At 36.8% G+C, this 22,249-nt stretch overlaps 1 protein-coding gene across 1 annotated transcript in view; it reads left to right on the top strand.

Annotated features, from left to right (window-relative positions):
• Nucleotides 1–22,249, top strand: part of LOC150077690 (clavesin-1-like) — an 80,782-nt gene that overhangs the window by 27,841 nt on the left and 30,692 nt on the right. Inside the window, exons 3-4 of the mRNA XM_090384716.1 lie at nt 7,162–7,404; nt 20,038–20,234. Coding sequence (XP_090240842.1) covers nt 7,162–7,404; nt 20,038–20,234 — 440 coding nt within the window. The remainder of the gene's footprint in view (nt 1–7,161; nt 7,405–20,037; nt 20,235–22,249) is intronic.

Below are 22,249 nucleotides of genomic sequence, written 5' to 3'. Positions count from 1 at the left end.
AAGGTTGATATGAGTGAATTTAAAATACTTTTTTTGAAAAAGTATTTTAAATTCACTCATATAACCCGATTATCAATTCACTCATATCACTCATATCAATTCCCTAATATCAATCCGATTGTCTGGATTCACCTCGTGAATCCAGACAATCGGATCAAGATGGAAGAAGGTAGCTCTTGGCTTGGCGAAGTTTTTTATGAATGAAAAATCAAATCTCTTTATTCTGGAGAGTGTAGACTAGACGAAGTGGCGCTGGTAGTCTTGGTTCAAGTTCGCGTCTGAAGAAAGTCCCAGATGTTAAGGAAGTCACTTTGGCCAGTGATCAGAGTTATAAAACGCAGAATCGCTTTACACTGCCAACGAACAACACTAAAAGGCACTGGTTCGATTTGTTCGTACAGCTGATGTCCACACGTATTGACAAAATAGGATGTAGAGGACCGAGACGACAGTTCAAACAGTACTTTATTGGCGCAGAGATCAGACATTTAACTATCTGATAAATATATATATATATATATTGGACAGACATGTTAGGCTGAAGGGCCGAAAGACCAGATCAGTAATGCATAAAGGAATTGAGGTAGGATTGTAAGAACCATTCTTACAAAAATATTAGGATATTAAAATTTATCATTTTTTTGATAAATAGCTAATGTTTAAAAACAGACAAGCACTCAGCAGAATTTGCTTGTGTTGTGTACATTTCAATAGGGACTGGATTAGCATAGCAGCACGAGGGGGACTGGTCGAACGGTAGTACAATGGGAAGGCCAGTCTGATGCAGTTCCTGTTTACAGAATGTAGGGCTCTGGCCAACTTACAGTAGTAGGGGGCAAAAGAACGCCCACACCCTAGAACGGTGTCGGACTCCATCCAAAGTGAAGACCCCAGATAAGAGAGCACACCGTGTTCGGGGATCGTAACCAAATATAAACGAGCCAACACGGAAGGCACTCTCGACAATTTCAGGGGCAGTGTTTTTTCGAAAGGAAGCGTGACGGAAGAGGTAAGTGGTAGCGGGCATCCCAGATAAAAGTGATGATGTAGCGCCGGATACTCTCATCACAAAGAAGGGAGCTTGACCTACCAGAGTCTGGTTAAAAACAATGGAATAAGTAGAAAACGAATGAAAAAGAAGATAGTGAGGGAGGACTACCAAATGATTGGACGAAAAATAAGGGAGTGAAGGGAAACAAAAAGGTGATGCAGAGAGGAGATGAGAGCCCAAGAGTCACAGTCGCGAAATCTGAAAGGAAAGGATCCGGAGGAGAATCCCAAGGAGAGGCGCGTGAGAGTGGCGGAAAGAAATTTAGGGAATGCGGGAAACGCGTACGGAAAGTCCGATCATGAAAGTTTAGTGGGTGAAGGTAATAGCGAAAGGCAGAATGATCTGGAGAAAGTCCTGAGTGTGGGAAGATCGACGTGGAAGCAGAAAAGAGCCGTACGTCTAGCGGATCAGCAGAAGAAATCAGAGTGGAGGCACCTGTGAAGGATCGGAAATCAACTACTCTTCCAGGTAGAATGGGAAGAGATCAAGTAAGTCAGTTTAGTGGATTTTACTAACGAGAACCGTGTTATAAATAAATCCATGGGAAAGAAATGGATAGGACAGTTTGAGAAGTATTGTAACGTGATGACTACTATATTGTAAGGATATGAATAGGATATAATAGAAATATAGTGAGTACGTTACTCATCTGTGAGTAGAGGTACTGGTAGAAATTTAAAGAAATGTGTTAAAACTAACAGAGTTTGTATCATGAATTGTCTAATTGCTATTAACAGAGCGAATTGTATTCGGTAGAAATTTCCTGTTTAGAATATGTAAGAGAGAGTGAAAAATTACTGGAGTTATTCAGTATATGTTGGAAAGGATATATATATATATGACCATATAAAAGTGTATAGGATAGAAAATATTTAAGATTTTGTATTGAGAACCTAGTGGAAGTTTTTGAATTGTTTAAGGAGAGTGATTAAGGGAGGACACCATTTCATTTATAATAATAATTACTGTGTTGATAAAAATTTTTATATCATGAATAATTTAGAGTGTGTAAATAATTGTTGTACAAATGGTAAATAAATTCTTGTTATGTTAGTATTCCTTGTTTCGTCTTAATAGACTGACACCTCAGAGCTGTAACTAGTAGTATGAACCATCCAAGCTAGGGAAGCTAGTATAAAGAGAAAAATAATAAATTAAAGTCCTCAGTACTTGGATCTTCTGATTAATAAACAAGATAAAATTAATAGAAATAATATATTATACAGCAGGTAGCATGTGGGCCTTGGAAGGGAAGTGAGGACCCCCTGTTTAAAGGAATAAAGAAATAAAAACAACAGCCTTTGTGGTTCCAAGGTAACGGGAAAAATAAAAAGCAAGGGATAGATTATGGTAATATAAATATAAAAAGTTAAATCCTTCATCATTTTTGCCCGTTCCCACAGGATTAAAAAGCAAACTATTTCCGTATGGTGTTCGAATTAGGAATGAGTGCGAGATCGTGCTTTATAAACCAAAATGCTGTTAGAACTCTAAGCAGAAGCTATGTGCAATGGACAAAGAAGAGAAGAAAAGTACTCTTCTCATGTACTAAAAATTTAATATGGTATACAAGGGGGGGAAGCAATAATTATGAAATTTGAGGCATTTCATATTTACATTTATATAAGGATATTCCTCATTCCATGAACAACTTAAAGTTACAATTGTGGAAGTGTTGAGATGTAATTTTCTCAGTCAGTAGAAAAAGGAATTTTCTTTGTCTAATCAAGAAACTAAAAAATTCTTTTTTTCATCACATAATGAGAAAGAATATGCAGTGCCACTAATCATTCTGACTGTAAGAATTAACGGTAAGAGGAAAAAGAAGAATATCATGGCTGGTTAATTTGAAGGAATGGATAGGCAAAAATGTGGAACAACTATTTCATGATACCCTTTTCTGCACAAGTAGTAGGGTAAAAATGTGAGTCTCAGGAAGCCATGCATTGACTGTCCGGTGTCCACCTGTAACGGCTGGAGGTGCTCTTATGGCAAAGGATATGTCCTACTAGTACATTCCGTACCAGTAAGACAAATCAGTCTTCCTACTGGTACCTCCGATGAAAATCTTTCTGTCGTATTGGATCAACTTCACCTTGGAATGCTTCATTTGACACCATTTAATATAGATTCTTTCAAGAGGACAACAGAATTACCAACGGTAAAAAAATTATATCTGAATGATTTGAGGAACATTCCCAAGATTTTCAAACTTCACCTAATTCTCCAGATCTGAATCAAAATGAGAAGGTTTGTAATATGTTCTTATGTTTGTAATACTTCCCAGTTGCAGCTTAAAATTATCCTGATGGAAGATTCATTAAAAAAAAACTACATTCTTTACATCAATATCTTTAATGACAACCTCTTGGTAATTAATTATTCAGACATGATTCCTTTTAGATAGTATGAATCAGAGCTGTAATACTCAATATGTTCTACGTTGATAATAATATTAGTAAAATAATAAGAGGAGTTTACCTCAATATAGTACGTAGAACACTTCCGTATGATACCCTCCAGAAATTAAAACGGAAAAACCGAAAAAATCGACAACTTACCGGTACATTAGAGTAAAATATAAATAATTAAATAATCAATTTAACACAATTCAAAACAATTAAAAATCAAATTGACGCAATTAAAAGAATCTAGCGAAAATATTCAAAACGATTTTCCTTCCTGAAGCTGACAACGCTTTTCGACCGTATGTCGTGATCACAGGAATGAAAATTATCGAATCGGGTTAAACCTGAAACTTAAATAGTGATTATTTGTCTTCGCGCATGCGCGAAAAGGTCCACGCATCGGAGATCAAATATGGCTGCCGAAAATTAACAGAATTCTCGTGTAATTTTATTTCTATGGTTTCTGCAATCAATAGTCGCGTATAATTACGTTGAACATTAAGTATTTTGGCCTCGTTAAATAAAAAAGTATGTTTTTCGTTAATGGCATGGAAGGCTAATTCTGACGGTGCTCAACGAGAAGCACGAACTGAGGCTTCATGTTCATTTACACGAATATTCAGAGAAAATCGCGTCGAACCTTGATAAGACGAGTCGCAATCACCGCAAGAAATGTTCAATACCAGATCATTAATTTGTGTTGCGAACGCGGAAAGAACCGAGCGATTGTTCAGTACAGTGTGTAACTTCCGTATTGGCCTGGCCACAATTTTAAATTCGGTATCTTTAAAGAATCTGTTAAGCTGTTTGTGCCACTGTTCAACATAGGGGACAGAAATAAAGTATTTTTTGATATTACTATTGTTGATTGGTGTAGTATTTTGTATCCTACCCTTAGCCTGTACCCTAATTCGGTTCACTGTGGCCATGGAATAACTCCTGTTTAAGAACCTGCTAGTTAATATTTGTATTTCTGAGTCCAAAGCAGATTCCGTCGTTGAATGTTTATAGGCATTAAGAAATTGATTAAAGATAATCGATCTTTTGTAGGTGAACTGGTGATAGCTATTATAATGTAGAAGCATACCGGTGTTTGTAGGTTTTCGATAGATGCTAAATTGTATTTTATTCGAATCCCGGGTAAGCGTGAAATTTAGAAAGTTTAATGACTTTGTATCCGTATCCTCCCTTTCCAATGTAAATTTGAGTCTAGAATGAATATTATTGAACGAATGTAAAATGTCTTGGATAGTACTACTATCGGTAATAACTAGAACATCGTCTAAATACCTCCCATAGTATGTGATACGGGGTCGAAAAAGTGTCAAATGTATCTGCTCAATCGTTGAGAGATAGATCTCTGACATTAATCCACTCAGGCTTAAACCCATTGGTAATCAAAAAATTTGTTTGTACACCTTGTCTCGAAAGGTGATGTATTAGCCTCAACTAACGGTTTAATAAAGTGAAAAATTTCCTTAATAGGTAGCTTCGTATAATTAATCGGTGTCCAGTTTTTATTTGACAAATCCCAAATGATATGTAATGTGTATTCAACGTTTACATTCGTATATAACGAGGTTACATCTAGTGAGAATAAATTGTTATTGTCGCGAGTCTACAGTCTTTAAGCTTATTAAATAATGTATCGTAGTTCTTAATCCCAAATTGTATTACCTGTCTAAAGGGTTTTATAATGTTATATACATGTGTGGCTAAGGATGAAAATGCAGAGTTCTTGTAGGAAACGATGGGTCGAATAGGAAATCCAGTCTTGCGTAATTTTACCTGACAGAAAAGTGCAGGGATATTGTATGTTCTGGACTTCAATTCCGTTAACTGAACCATAGTGATGTAGTCGTTTTTTCGATACGTGGTTAACGTTTTATTGTGTTGATTGTCCAAATAGGTAAACAGTGCTGGGTCTACTTCACGATAAGTGGAGGTATCTGACACAACTGAATCTAACTTATTAATATAATCATGTTTATCTAGTATTACCACTGTATCTCCTTTATCTCCCCTCTGTATAATAATGTCCTTATTCTCTGAAGTTCTCGTAAAGCTGAACTGTCATGCGTATTCAATTTTGGAAGTCGCGTTTCTTTTATGTTATTCACTACTTGGTTAACTTGTTGAATAAATACATCTTTTTGTGGAACATTACGAAGTCCAAATTCAATATCAATTACGCATTGTTTTTAGGTAGTTTTCGAGGTGGTAAATTATAATTTACCACCTCGAAAAAGCGAAATCTGGATAAAAGCGAAATCTGGTCCTACGATAGTGTACACGAGGAAAGATTTGTAACCTGTTGATATGTCGGTTCATTGAATACAGGATAATACTAAATTATCTACATCCGAACGATTGGTCTGTATTGAAGACCTCCATAGATTTGCGACGGGAAGCGCAGGCCTCAGAAATAAAAATCAGACACGTTAATAAATTGCAAACATTATCGGATAAGTCAAGACACGTTCATGCGAATTCTAACACATTGTCGCGGGCTTGCGACCAAGTTCATACGAGGTAGGTGACAACCCCCCCCCCCCAGACACACAACGTACTACCTCAGAATATGTCAGCTAGTTCACGAACACCCCCTCACCCAGTATTCAACGAACCGACATATCAACAGGTTCAAAGTTCATGTTCAGCGGCTATATTTGATCTCCGATGCGTGGACCTTTTCGCGCATGCGCGAAGACAAATAATCGCTATTTAAGTTTCAGGTTTAACCTGATTCGATAATTTTCATTCCTGTGATCAGACATACGGTTGAAAAGCGTTGCAGCTTCAGGAAGGAAAATCGTTTTGAATATTTTCGCTAGATTCTTTTAATTGCGTTAGTTTGATTTTTAATTGTTTTAAATTGATTTGAATTGTGTTAAATTGATTATTTAATTATTTATATTTTACTCTAATGTATCGGTAAGTTGTCGATTTTTTCGGTTTTTCCGTTTTAATTTCTGGAGGATATCATACGGAAGTGTTCTACGTACTATATTGTGGTAAACTCCTCTTATTATTTTACTAATATGATTCTTTTTAAGAAAGCCATGCTGTTATTCCCTTAAAATTACATTATTAACAGGATGAACCCGTATTATACACTTCCGCAAGATGAGTCTGTTCATATTTCACCATTTTAGCTATCTGGATGAAGAGTGAGATATTTGAACTCTCCAGTCGTTAGGGACTTTCACTGAACAAGGGAAATTTCCTATACAAGAAATTAGGATACTCTGAGTGCTATAGCTAAAGGTTTCCCTACCTTTCAGGCAGTTTCTTTTAATGCAACTGTACAAATTATGTCAACTCCAGGTTACTAGTCTTTAGATTTGGCTGCAACAATTTCTGTTGTAGCTTCTTTTAAGCTACATAATCACTCAACTCCCACTTCAGCTGAGCCATTCCTTTAATGTAGACAGAGATCACAGCTAGTTGTTTTAACAGTATATTTCAGATTCCAAATTCAAAAGGTTTTGGCTATGAAGATTGCAGTTGGTTGCAGAATCATTAGGCACTCTTACGCAAGACATAATTACGTTAAAATTGTGTTTTCCAGAAGATGTTAATGTCCAATAGGGCCCTAAATTAGTCTCTTCTATGCTTGAAAACCTGATTCTCACTTAATGTTAATCAGCTTTCGTTGTTGTTTTCAGCTGTGTCCTATGTAAATTCTCTTTTCTCTTCTAGGCGTGGAAAATTTATCTCCTCAAACTGATAAGAAATTTCTGCTGATGTTCCTTCGTAGTAGGAAGTTCAACCTGCAACGTACTTTTGACTCAATAACGCAGCATTACAAAAATCGAATCGAAAGTCCAAATCATTTCATCGCGCCTGACTTTTCTCGTGTTCCTCAGGAAGCATTTAAAGAATTCTTTACGGTTTTGCCATACCGTACCCCAGAAGGACAATCCATCGTTATAATTAGTTTAGGTAAGTATCTGCTTATGTTTGTTACAGGCATTAAACTCTCCTTATGAGCACTGCAATAAAGTAGTTTGGATTCCTCTAAATTTTCAAAATTTAGAGGAATCCAACCCGTTAATCACTCTTACGCAAGGTGGACTCAATAAAAACTATGTTGCAATCACTCAAACAGCCGAAGCTAGTGGACTGATGTACGTAGAAGGAATATGCAAAGGGATTATCTGTACTGATACAACTTTAATTCCACCACAACTGTTGTCGTATTTAATAAGAAAAGGAGATTCCTTTTTACGATGAAATTTAAAAAAATACATAATGCAGAAATAATTCTTCGAAATGCCTATTAGAAAACTTCTGAAACATTAACTTCTCTAAATGCAATCAAATTAAAAATTTGTGCTTTTGCTCATCACCAAGTAAGGTGTTGTAATTACAGCAGGGATTTAACTTATTGGTTTTCGTTGTCATTTCTTCTGCAGCGCCACTCTTGACGCTGTCGTATTTTCAGGTAGCTTTGTTTTCTAGAATGCGGCGCTATATTTATTTTCTTAAATCTTGATTGAATTTTCTTCTTAGTGATGGTGTACTACTCTGTGCATTCTCGAAATTCTAGTAAGAGAAATATTCCTCTTTGCACTGGCTCTGACTACAAGGCATTTTATTCCTTCCGTTACTGTTTTTCTCCTAAGGGTTGTTATTTCACTTTTATCAGTTCGGTGACCACACATTTTTACTACTGGGTAACTGTGTGATGGAGTTGCCAAGTGCCCTTAACTTTAACGAAAAATCTCTAAAAAACAAGCAAAAATGGGCAAGTTCGTGAAAGTCTTCGATTATTCAGTTTTGGGTAAAACTAAATTAAGTTAACAAATAAACATTATAAGGCCATTTATTATTTAGGGCAGGATCATAATCATATTTAGAATCCGTTTTTGCAGTTGTTTTTACAACTTCAATGGATGCATTTCAGGCATGAATAACTAATGGTGCTGACTAACAGTTTGGTGTGTTCGCCTAGGTTTGTACGAGTTGCATATTAATTTTACGAATGAATTACTAATTTATATAATCCTATAGGTAAAAACTATGATAAAAAGCAATATAGAAAATAAAATGAAAGAGCAAAGTGAAGAGAAAATGAAAAGGGTTAAGGAGGAAATGGAAAAACACATTCATCCACGTGGATGTGGATGAATGTGTTTTTCTTCCCTACTTCGTCAGCGACTTTGAACGGACAATAATTCAAATTATTTTATCAGAATCACCCAGAATTTCTTCTATAAACCATTTACGTAATGTGTCTGTAAATTGTGTGTGTTCTCTGGTCAAGTTGCCTGTTTTGCTGGACGAAAACCCACAGTTTCTGGGGGAAATTTTTGCTATCTACGCCTGAGATCTACTAACCGAGCCACAGTTTAAAAAACCCATTGAAGTTTCTCGCGTCATCGATTGCCTTCAAACCCAGGCGTTTCCCACCCTGTGTGGGGAGGACGATAGCCGTGATAGTGTGATAGCCGCCAGACCTTTGAACGGACAGATAGCCATAAGAAATGAATGTCCCATACACAGTATATGGGACAAACTTGTATATACTGTATTCAATTATTGTTGTAGGTATTGCGGTATCCAGGGTCGCCCCTATGTCCCGCAGTGTCATCTAAAAGCATAAGCTGAGCCAGCAGGAAATTAAAAAAAAAAAAAAAAAAAAAAATAGAAAAGTAAAGAGCTTCATCTTTTTAAATGTTTGTCAATTAAATGTGAATTAGTGTGTGTTATGTTGTATGTTGCATGCTGGCTCCTGGCATTTTGCAGTCCCGGGAAAGAACAATGACTGTCTTTCCCGGGACTCCCATCCCTAGCCACGAGGAGGCAGCCAGGGACTACTATTTGACTCTTATTGGTGCGGCGCACCGTAAATAAATGAGTGGGAAATAGAAGGAATAGAAAGGAAAATGGGGGAGGGAAAGGAAAGTTGTGAAAGAGGATTAAGAGAAGACATCCTCTGAAAAGGAAGAGAAGAGAAGATTAAAGCGTGGATAGTAGATATATACAATTAATTTAAGCAGTGCTAAACAGGTATTCCCCAACCAAAAAGAACAATAATTATTGTAACAATTTCAAACAATAATAACAAATCAAAGAAACAAAAAACAGAACAACACAATTTGTTGTTATGAGACTATTAAAAAACTCTAAAGACACTTTAAAAGTAATAACCCTGAGAAACCTAATAGAAATTTTTTTTTCCCCTTCTTTTCCCCTTTTTTTTTTTTTTTTTTTATATATAGGTGAGGAAATAAGCATCTTACTTCGATGCAAACAGGGTTAACTAAATCACACAACTGTAATAATTATTGACTAAAACTGCAGACAATAATATCGATTAGAGACTGGAAAACACAGACGGCAGAGACTGCAAATAAATTATTTACAGTAAACAGGATGAAAAAAGAAGGTGTATTAAATTTGCGGTAACAATGGCGGTTATTGTTTTTCAATTAAAATTTTGATGTTCTTTATGGATAATTAATCCAAACGAACCCCCACCAGCGAGCCGTAATCCAAAAAGAATACACCTTCAAAACATTAAATAAGAATTTAGAGTAAAGTTCTAAGTTATAAGAAACAGTAACCTTTACAACAGCACACCAAAACAACCAAAGGTAACCACCAAGATTTGGTGGCATCAAAATATCATTATTTACAAAGTTTACATTTATGTACACTCATCTGTTTTAGGAGAAGGACTGTATTTTTCAGTACAGTTACTAAGAGAGTTTTCACAAAAAATTAAATTAAAGTTTAGGTAGTTTATTAAACAGAATTAATGAAGGTCAACAAACATCCACCAGCCAGAAACTGAAACTGAAATTAAAGATACGTTATAAGTTTCGTATGGTAGAGTCATGCAATAAAGACATTGTTTGTTTTATAGAAAGTTAAAGAATATTGATTTTCAATATTTACAAATAATCACTGCGAACTGCAAGAAACAGTAATTATTTAAAATATAAATCTATGAACAATTATATACAAAAGTAGAATAAGAACTATGTTAAAAATACAACAGTCGTGAATATTTGGTATCTATTTTAGCCTTTGGAATGTTTTAAGGAGGACGAAAATTGGTTAATATCATCAGTTTTCTCCTTGCAAATAGCTGATTTGCAAAATGTGTGAATGTATTGTAGTTTTCTTGTGAGGAAAAGAAAATATGGAAATCAGAATCACTATACACATTAGTGATAATTTGAAGGGGTTGTCGTAAATCTGTGTAAAAAACACAATCAAGAATCAAATGCTGGACCGTTTCAATAGAACCACAAAAACACAAAGGAGAAGCCACTAGATGGAATTGAAACAATTTACTATTTATACTACCATGCCCAGTACATAAAAATGTTGGATGAAGACCTGGGGAGAACCAAGGGAGATTAGTTTTGCTAAAAATAGAGACAGAAGGTAAAAATAAGTAGGTTAAACGTCCTTTCAGAGACAAATCCCAACCATTTTGCCAATCCAGCATAAGTTGCGATTTTATTCTTTCTAGATCAGCCTTAACAGGCTGGGAGGTATCGTTAGAATAATCACCAATTGTTGCCTGTATACCTTTCTTGTTACAGTATGTCAAGTATTGTAGTATTACTTCCAAGTCCATTGGAAGATGTCCAGTTATAACCTGCAGGGCAGCAGAGGAAACAGTCCTGCACGCCCTAGAGGTGGTAAGAAGAAAGAATCTCTGAGCTGCTAAAAGATATTTCTTAAACAATACATTTAATATTTTAGGCCCCCAAACACCAACAGCATAACAAGTAATCGGTAAGAAGAGACAATTGTAATAGAGTCTTAGCGTATGTGGTTTTATACTGAAACGACTACGTGTTACGTGAATGAGTTTTCCTGTTAAGGTTCTTATTTTTCCTATGAGATATTTGGCATGGAGAATGAAGTTGAGTTTCTCATCCAAGAGAACTCCCAAGTACTTGTAAACGTTGACAGATTGTATTGATTCACTATGCAATTTAATGACTGGAGGTGTTTCAGCATTTAGGCGCCCCTTAAACAGCAGTTGTTTGGTTTTGCTTATTGAGATCTCGAGCTTATGTGTACTACACCAGCCATCGAGATCTCTGAGCACCTCATTGGCACGTTCTTCCAATTCCGCCCTGGAATTGCCATGGACAAGAACGACCAAATCATCGGCGTAAGCGACTTTATCTGCATGATTGATGTCTTTTGAAAGCCAGCCATCAAGGACGATAGTCCAACAAGTTGGACCCAATACCGAACCTTGAGGGCACCCACGAGTAACCGGTCTCCGAACGGTGGTAATCCCAGAGGAGACAATAAGGTTACGTTCTGTAAAGTAGCTTGTGATTAGTCGATATAGAGGAGCAGATACCCCAGCCTCTCGGAACCTCTCCAGGACACTTTGCCACCAAACGGTGTCAAAGGCCCCTTTGAAGTCCACGAAGAGACCGAGAACGTACTTGCTGTCAGAGGCAGTTATTAGATTTAGGGTGTGCCTTATGGCATCCACCGTCGAGAACCCAGATTTAAATCCAAATTGTATGGAAGAAGAAAGATGTTTACTGGAGTAAGTTGGAGAAAAACGAAGCACTATTAACTTTTCCAGAACCTTACCCAGAACTGGAAGGAGAGCAATCGGACGGTAAGATGAAGCCAGCTGAGGAGGCTTATCTGAACTTTTAAGCAGTAATTTAAGGTGCGCTTGCTTCCAAATAGGTGGAAAAATACCATTATTTAAGCATGAATTTAGTAGATTTATTATTGGGATTGGACAGAGTTTCCAAAAACGTTGCAGTACAGAGACTTCCAGCAAATCAAGGCCAGGACATTTATTAGGATGCAAAGAAGAAATTGAGTTATCAATTTCCAAATGTGTAAAGAGGTCTTCATGAGAAGAACTGACATACCCAAGATGTGCAATTCTCATTGCTGTTTGAGTTGGACTTTCTGGAACAGAATTATCGACCTGTATAATTTCATCCAAAATGGCATTAATGGTGTCTATCCAATTAAGGGTCTCTGTGCCGTCTTGTCTTCTGATTGAAGTAGAAATTATACCAGGATGGATTTTATCAGTGACCAGCTTAAATACGAGGCCCCATGGATCAGAATTTAGACTCTGTTGAATAAGACTATCCCAGGAATTGCGTTTATTATGGTAAATTTGATTAAAGTATTGCTTCCTTGAGCTTTTATAAACTTGATATAGTCTAGAGACCTCATTCTGAGGACGATTAGCTCTCCTGGATTTTTGATAATTTCGTCTAGCTGATTTCAGATCCTTTCTATACCTGGTAAGGTCATCAGACCACCAGGGCACTGAATTAGGTCTACGCCGTCTCTTTTTGAGAGTACTGTCAGAGACAAGGTTAAGTAAAGTCATAAATTCAGAAAGATGAGAGAGTGTTTCTAAAGAATCAAGGTGTTGAATACGACTTTCATTAAAAGTTTGTACCAATGTGGCATCAAAGTCAGACCAATCAATTTGTTTTGTCTGGAAGCGACAAAGATCTGCATTACACGAGATAACTCGCGTAGGAGAAGAGAAGCAAATTTCAAATGTTATTGCATTATGGTCACTCCCGGACCATGAGGGGTGAACGGACCAAGAATCAATACCAGAACCAAAGGAAGTGTTGGTGAGTGTTACATCGATGCTAGAAAGACCAGAACTAGAGGCAAATGTAGGGGGGGGGGTGATCCTGCGAATTCCAAACTGTAAGCTGATTTGATAAAATAAATTCCTCCAAGAGTAAACCTTTGGGGTTTGGAGGAAAATCAGACCATAAAGATGAAGAAGCATTAGCATCCAACATGAAAAGAATTTTATTTCCAGCAAGGGTATGGAGTACGAGCTCAAGATAATTAATGAAATGTATATACTGTATATATGGGTGCTAAGATAAAAAGAAGTAATAAGAATTACTTAATGCTGTTCATCCTGTGATCTCAGCGCCTTCATCCGGGCCATCCGCCAAAATCAAAGGAGGAAACGGCAATAAGTAGGTGAAGCCTCTGTTTCTGACATGAAATATACGCAGCACGTGGTGCATGTGAAAAGTAGGTAAAGTAAGGTAGGGTTAAAAGTTAAATGTAAATCATAATGCATGTGTATATTTTGTAGCTGACCCAACAGAGCTGGACGTTAAGATTAAAAGAATAGAAAGATAGAAATAGGATAACTTACTGGGGTCGTGTAAGTTGTTTTGTTACTGCAGTGGAGTAATAAAAAAGTTTCAACTCAATGTGAGCTAAAGGATATGACGTTTACACTGGCGACCCCTAGTGTAAGATTTCTGAAAAATTAAAATTAAATAAATTAAATTATGTTAACTACACCACGCGTCAAAAGTTGATTTGGAGAAGTAGTAAAATAAATTAAATTAGAGAAGTAATAGAACTAGGATATTAAGGGCAATAGGTTATAATTAGGCAATAGATAATAACTAGGCAATAGAACAAGGAAATAGTACAATAGAAACAATAGAAAAGTAGTACATTAAATTAAATTAAATCACTTACGTTACGAATGTAAAATGGGGTAGGGGTTACCCCATTTACGTGAAGGAATGTATCCCAGGAGAGAAATGAATAACAATCTAGCAAAGTAGCGGTAAATAGTCGTTAACTTTGTATAGGCGAAAAACCGCCTATACAAATTTTAGCAGCAGAAAAGGAGCGCCGACCGGGCTAGCCGAGTGGGTAAAGTACCTACCCGGCAACCCAAAGGTCGCGGGTTCGATTCTCGCCTCAGGCTTGGATCAAAGTACTGCAAAAAAAACCTTGGGAGGTGCAATATGGCCACAGAAGCCGATGCGTCAACAACTACCAAATCAAAAAAAAAAAAAAAAAAAAAAAGAAAAGGAGCATCTGAAATATTGCATTCGATAAACTAATGGCTCACGAGAAATAAAAATATAGATGTAGGAAAGTATAAAGAGTACTGAAGAAGACAAATTTTATATATATATATATATATATATATATATATATATATATATGTTATATATATATAAAATATATATATATATATATATGTATATCCGATAATACAACATAAAACATAAGCCAGTAGTATGGCAAAAAATGTAGAGCGAAAAATTAACATAAAATAACGTAAAAATAAACAAACAGGGAGGGGGAAGTAAAGGTAAGATATAAACAGTAGCCAATGGGGCATAATGGTCAGTCTATTATTTTGATATTTTGTTTTTCTTTCAGTAGTTCTTTTAACCCCCTTTTTTGGTGATGTTTCAAATTTTTCGGAACTGGTACCTTCTAGGAGGGTACCGCTAAATCATATTATAATTGGCATTATTTTAAATTTTATATCGGTTTTATTAATTTGAATTAAAGTGCTAAATTATACAGGGGACTATCGGCTACCGTTTATATCTTACCTTTACTTCCCCCTCCCTGTTTGTTTATTTTTACGTTATTTTATGTTAATTTTTCGCTCTACATTTTTTTGCCATACTACTGGCTTATGGTTAATTTTATTTTGAATTATCGGATATATCTGGGCTTCATGTGGAGGAGGTGCATTTTGCTGCTTCTAATGATAGCTTAATATTTATTTATTTATTTTCTTTATGTTAAACTTTTAAGCCATTATTTAAATATATATATATACAGTGGCGTAGCTACCATGTAGGCAGGCAAGGAAATAACCTCTGGGCACGGGCTTTTTAGGGACCCGGCGTCTGATTGTCTCCTGTTTTTGCAGTTTTCCTTAAGTTGGGGGCCCGAACATTGTTCCATGTTCTTTGCCCTCGGGCTCGAAAAATGGTAGCTACGCTACTGTATGTATATTTAAATATATATATAATATTTTGTAATATATAGAATTAAGTATGCCAGAGCCCTTACTATGAGGTTGGGCTTCACAACCCCAGCAAGCACAGTGTCTCTTAATAACTTTTTGTACACTTTTTATCTTTCTGCTGTCTATGTCTAATGTTCTTTCCTATCTTAAAACTATTAGTGTAATACGAGGGTGAAACGAACCTTCCTACTGTCCTAGTTCTATTGCTATTTTTCGTCTTTATTTATTTAAAATATTCCTTTTTCCCTTCCCCTTCCTCAATTTAATACCTCACCCATACCATCTGCTTGTTCTAAATCTATTTTATAAAATACATTGATTTCCTGTCTATACAAAATACACTACACTAAATTCTACATATTTATATTAAAGTTATTTATATTAATCATTTTATTCTAACTCAATACTTATTTTTATCTAAATAAATTACACTGTGTTGGGACTACCTTGTCCATACTGTATTAGAAAGTGCTAAATTTATTTTCGTTGTTTTATCTTACCTTTTTTTGGCCTTTCACTCTCTTCTATTACTATGGACAAATATTGAACCTCAGTTCCTGATAAATGGTTAGGTGTAGTCCCCTGATGAAATAACCTGATCATGTATCAATATTTATTTCAGCTGACATCAGATCAAGCATATTTGCATTACCTATATTCGACCATTTTCTAAAATTCTTTTCCCCATATCTGACGACAGCTACACCATTTTAATTATATTTTTATTTTTATTTTATTAATATTTTGATGCACTAATTTTACTTCACAGTTCCCCCCAACTTTCCTAATTCATCAAAACCTCTAGGATATTAACATTCTTTCACCTTTCACTAATCTACTACACTTCTTTTTCTGCCTTCCTCACCCTTCTAGTTACTGGCACTTTGTGTAACTTTCGCATCCATTTATCCATACTTATTCAATATATTAATACAACTTATATATACTCTTGCATCCTTTAATGCTGCTTTCCGCTTTTAGGTGCATCTGTCATACCAATTATTAATCTTGCATTCACTGAAATAATTTCGTCACCTGTATACCTTTTTTCATATGTAACTCGTTAAACATTACCTTTAAGGGGTTACATTGAATACCCATTCATATATATATATATATATATATATATATATGTCTTTCTCGGCACCTGCACGAAAATCTACAATCCCTCACACCTTTCTCATCGCCAAGCAGTGCTTATCTACTTGCAGTTTTAACTTCAACAAACTCTCCGGCAGTACCACACTGGATATCAAGATGGTCTTTAATTCATACTCCTCACAATGAAGTTCCCTCTCTATGTCCAATTTATGTGCTGCTTACAGACCTGAATAAATTGTCCCAATTGCAATTTGAATCTCATGATACAGAACGGGACAAGATAATTTTCTTTCTGCATTCAGTCTTTGCTAGTGGTGCAGAGCTCAAGGATAGCCAGGGGAAATTGAAGGGTCAGTTGGATGAGTGTCCCTCCTCCCGAGGGACACTCATCCAACTGACCCAGACTGAATTTACCAAACTGTCAGCCTCTACCAACATCCATGCAGGTAACTAAACCCACTAATTTTTAACTCGCTGGCTATAAATTTATAACTCATCGACAGAACACCATTGGCCTTCCTTGCAACCTGTCTACAATGCTCGGAAAAATTCATGTTTGACCGCATTGGAACACCTAAGTCCCTTTCCTCCACTTCCGGCTTTAGTTGAACTTCACCATGAGTATACGTTATTTTGGAGTTACTGTTTCCCAGGTGTAATACCTTACGTTTTGATGGATTAAAGCAAAATGTAAGGTATTACTAGGGGCAGCTCGTTAGTAGGCACTGCAGAACCGAGCACCCCAGCCTTTAAATCTAAATATAGAATGAACGGTGTTATATGAAACTTTATGACGAACAATACAACACAATGAATATTTTTAATAACGGGTCCCCCATATACTATACTCATCCTCTATTTACAATAATCATTTTAATAATAAACAAATAAAACCACGAAATCGTTTTCAATTTTGAAGTATAACCGTAGGCGGAACTGTACGCTACACATTCCACATTTTGGCCTCAGTTGTTGAGTCAATGGTTAGTTGGCAGGTTTTCATACGCATTATTTAGAGGTCATAAAACTAGTCAAAGGAACTGCGGAGCTAGTAGTGCCGATTTGAACAATGCAACAAACTTGTATGAAAAATGTATTAATCTATTTTCCACAAATAAAAACCGAAGAATGGATTTTATTTTTAAATGAAATTTCAAGATTACCTAAGTCTGTTAATGGGAAGTGTCCAGTTAATGTTTGGTAGTATTTTTCACTTACTTATTAGTATTAAATTATTATATTAGGGCCACCCGTAATTTCTTACATCTACCCATATATTTATTTGTCTGTAAATTGGTGTGTTCTCTGGTCGATTTGTCTGCTTGCTGGACGAAAAAAACCTTAATTTCTGGGGGGAAAAACCTTGATATCTACGCTTGAGACCGACTAACTCAGGCACGGAGTGAAAATAGCCCATTAAAGATCCTCGCGTCATTGACTTGATTCGAATCCGGGCCTTTTCCACCCGGTTTGGGGAAGACGGTGACGATACCACTGTGCTACACGCGCAGACTTGCCTATTAGTATTACTGTCTATGCCTATATGTCTTATAACCAAGGCAATTTAATCTAACTTTAAGAAGCAGCACCCCGATACATCAGAGTCACGAGCAGCCACTTGGTATTAGCATATTTTTCTGACCATCCCTGAAGTCTGCCTAGGTCACTCTGAAAAAGCTCTGCTTGGCGGTGATCATTAACTATTCTACAAATCTTTACATCATCTGCAAATCTACACATCACGTCCTCTATCCCATCATCGATGTCATTTATTAAAATCAAATACAACAACAGTGGTCCCAATACTGATCCTTAGGGAACCCCACATCTTACATCAACCCAATGTGAGGAATAGCCATTTATCACAACGCTCTGCCTCCTGCCCTGAACCCATTCATCTATCCATCTGAGGATTTTCCCTGTGATTTCAACCTGTTCCAGCTTATAAAGTAAATGCTCATGTGGGACTTGGATCAAATGCATTGCTGAAATCCAAATAAACAGTGTCGAAATTATTCAAAAAGTCCAGCTCTTGAATGGCCCTGGAAAAATAGCTAACCAGATTAGTTAAACATGATTTTCCCTTTACAAAACCATGGCGAGTATCCTTCAGAATTCCATTGATATTAAAATGATATTGAATTCCACCCTCGATCGTTGTCTCTATAATTTTCCCTACTACTGAAGTTAAACTACCCCACCGGTAATTTCCCACTTCACTCTTAGAACCGCCCTTATGTATTGGAGATACATGGTACTTTTCCAATCCAACGGAATCACTCCTAAGTCCAATGATGCTCTTATAATTAGCCTCAATTGTTTAATGCACTCATTTGCCACCTCCCTTAAGATTATAGGATACATGCTATCGACCCCAGGAGCCTTACTGGACTGTAGGCTCGAAAGGTTTTTCATTAAATAAACATGTAAAATTTCAACTTCATTAATTACATTTTTTTTCAACATCACTCCCATAATTTCTTATTGACACGAAGAGTTTTTCTTCTGTAAATATCAACGCAAAGTAACTGTTGAGTTCATCTGAAACTTCAGCTAGGATATCTAATAGTATCCCACGTCCATTAAGGGTCCGATCCGATCTGGTTTGCCCTTCTCTTCTTTGCATTTATATATGTGAAGAATTCCTTATCCCCCATCTTTGGCAGCGATTTCTCATAATCTGCCTTTGCCAGCATAACCCTTTCAGTAGCACTATTACAGATCAATTTGTAGCTCTTATAGGTTTCAGTACTTTTTATTGCTCTCTACCTTTTCTATGCAAACTTTTTCTTCTAAAGTAATTTGGCAAATTCATTATTCATCCAACTTGGAATCCTCCTTGCGCAGTATTTTTTAATGGTATATAAGCATTCAAGGCTTCTCTGATTAATATTTTAAAGGTAAACTATAGTTCAACTGTATTCGCTCTCTTTGGGATATAGAGGTGAATATCACTTTCCTTTCCTGAAATGATAATCCATTCCTTTGCCTTTAACAATTGCTACCTCTCTCTTCATCGTCCACTGTATAACTCCGTGATCACTTTCTGCTACTGGTCCCTATACTGCTAGCCCTATTACTATGTCATCTGCTTAATGGATGATGATCAGGTCTAGAGTATTCTTTTCTCCAGTACTTTCTCTGACAAGTTGATACAAATAACAGTCATCTAGTTTATTTAAAAATTTTATTCCCGTGTGGAGTTTCCTTCCAATTTTCTCCGATCAATTAGAGGCAAATTAAAATCACTCATAATAAGACATTGACGCTTACTTTTCCCATTCCATTTGTATGTAGAGGCTCTCATCATAATCTTCACAATCACGTGGCCAGTAGATTACTCCCACTCTCGTTATACCTTTGCTTCCAACTATCTCACACCATACAGATTCTATGGTAGCATGTGAAATATCTGAATCCGGGAAAGCTTTCGTCGGGCTCAGGCTGCTTTTGATAAGAAGCATGGCATACAGCACACAGAAAAACACACCACTAAGGATGTTCCACCTTTGTTGTCATTTGAGTTAGTGTAATTAGCATAGGGTAGTCGTGCGTAATTTCGTAAAAAATGATACGTGCGTTACTACTAGTAATTATTTATTTTATTTTTGTGTATTGTGTAATGAACTCTGCTTTTCAGCATTTCACAATTCCACTGAAAATTAATTTCATTATTTATATAGGTTACATAGAGCGTCAAGAACTTTGCGTCGAACTGATGTTCCAATGTATGTATGCATTAATTGGATGGGAACTGGAACACGAACTCACCCAGATTCACGGTGCTAAACTGATCTACAACATGGATAACACAACTTTCTCGAATTTTTCCAAGCGCGTTGGAATAACTTTATTTGTAACGTTAATTAAACAAATTCAGGTAAGCGAGTAATTATTCATAATAAGCATGTTATTTTTTCAATTTTGCACTTTTAGAAACATTGACACCGGAAAAATATTTCAGTTTGTTATTTAAACAGCGTGGAGCGAAAAAACCCAGTTACTGGGAAGAAAAACCTTGCTAGCTACGCCTGAGACCGAATAATTAAGCCACGGAATGAAAAAAGCCCATTAAAGTTCCTCGCGTCACCGACGGGATTCGAACCCAGGCCTTTTCCACCCGGTGTCGGGAGGACGGTGACGATACCACTGTACTACCCGCGCAGACAACGTCTACAGAAAGGACAGACAGGATAGGAATGGAGGAGGGATTATGCTATTAGTTAAGAAACACATAAAATCCAAGCAAGTGAAGCCAGTCGACACCCGAGTCGACACTCGAGCTAGGAGTTTAGTAAATAAATTTCATGAATTTGAGGTATTGCTCAAAACATCAAAGGCAGATATTATTGGGATATCAGAGACGTGGTGTCACACAGATATAAGGAATGCAGAACTGGAATTTGGGGAGTACAATGTCTACAGAAAGGATAGACAGGTCAGGAAGGGAGGAGGGGCTATGCTATTAGTTAAGAAATACATAAAATCCTAGGAAGTGAAGCCAGTCGACATCGCTGGACAGTGCAGTGTGGAGTGAGTTTGGTGTGACATAAGGATTGGGAGATCAAAATTGAGAATTGGAGTGTGGTATAGGCCTTATGACTCTGAGGAGTATAATAAGAAACTGTACAGGGAAATAGAGTGGGCCAGTAAATCAGAGAGTCCCAGATATTGACTGGAATTTGTGGGATGGTCACTCACACATTAGCAAGGCTTTTGTGGATTTATTGGATGATTGTTTTCTACATCAGCATATTCGGGAGGCAACTAGACTGTTCATGATCCTGCTCAGGTAGCTAACAAACTAAATCAATATTTGCATCGACATTCACACATGAGGAGTTATTCAGGAAGGGGAATACCATAGATGAAGTAAACACTGGCAGTGAGCTAGATGGTCTTGTAATAATTGAGAGTAAAATGGGGGAGAATTTGTTGAGAATAAATACAAGAAAAGCACCTGGGGTGGATGGGATCTATCCAGTTATATTAAAGGAGGCAGCAAAGGAAGTAAGCAATCCATTAGCCATAATTATGAGAGCTTCCTTGGACTCAGGGGAGGTACCCACAGACTGCAGATGTGCAAATGTAACCCCAAATCACAAAGGAGGATCAAAGGCTGACACAAGTAATTACAGACCTGTAAGTTTAAATTCTGTTCCAGGAAAATTAATGGAGGCACTGGTTAAAGAAGCACTGCAGGATCATCTTGACAAGAATTCAGTTATAGCTCAGATACAGCATGGTTTTGTTAAGGGAAGGTCTTGCCTGACCAATTTGATTGGATACTATGATGTAGTCGCAAAAGAATTGGATGCAGGGAATAACTTTGATATTATGTATTTGGATCTTAGAAAGGCTTTTGATACTGTTGCACATGAAAGATTGCTGCACAAATTGGAGCAGTGTGGCACTGGTGGCAAATTGTTGCTATGGATAAAGGGATGGTTGAGTGGGAGAAGACAGAGAGTGGTAATTAATGGACACTACTCATCGTGCCCTAATATTATTAATGGAGTCCCTGAGGGTTCAGTGTTGGGTCCATTGTTGTTTTCTGTATTATAAATAATATTGATGATGGTATATCAAGCTTAATGTCCAAGTTTGCAGACGGTACAAAGGTTGGCATGGTGGTTAAGGACACTACTGACACTACGCTGCTGCAACAGGATCTGGAAAGGTTGAGCAGTTGGGCGAGAGGTGGCAAATGAAGTTTAATATTGAAAAATGTAAAGTACTACATATTGGAAACAGCAACCTCAGAGCAACGTATCAACTCTGTTGTACTACACTGACAGTGGTAGAGAATGAAAGGGACCTGGGGGTGGTTGTGCAGGCAGATATGAAGTTCTCTGAGCGGTGCAGGCGGGCTGCAAGATTAGCTCATTGTGTCTT

This window comes from Mastigoproctus giganteus, chromosome 11, assembly GCF_048544385.1.
Source record: "Mastigoproctus giganteus isolate SK-2022 chromosome 11, ASM4854438v1, whole genome shotgun sequence".
In the NCBI taxonomy this organism is placed as follows: Eukaryota; Metazoa; Arthropoda; class Arachnida; order Uropygi; family Thelyphonidae; genus Mastigoproctus; species Mastigoproctus giganteus.
This window is presented reverse-complemented; position numbering and strand designations above follow the sequence as displayed.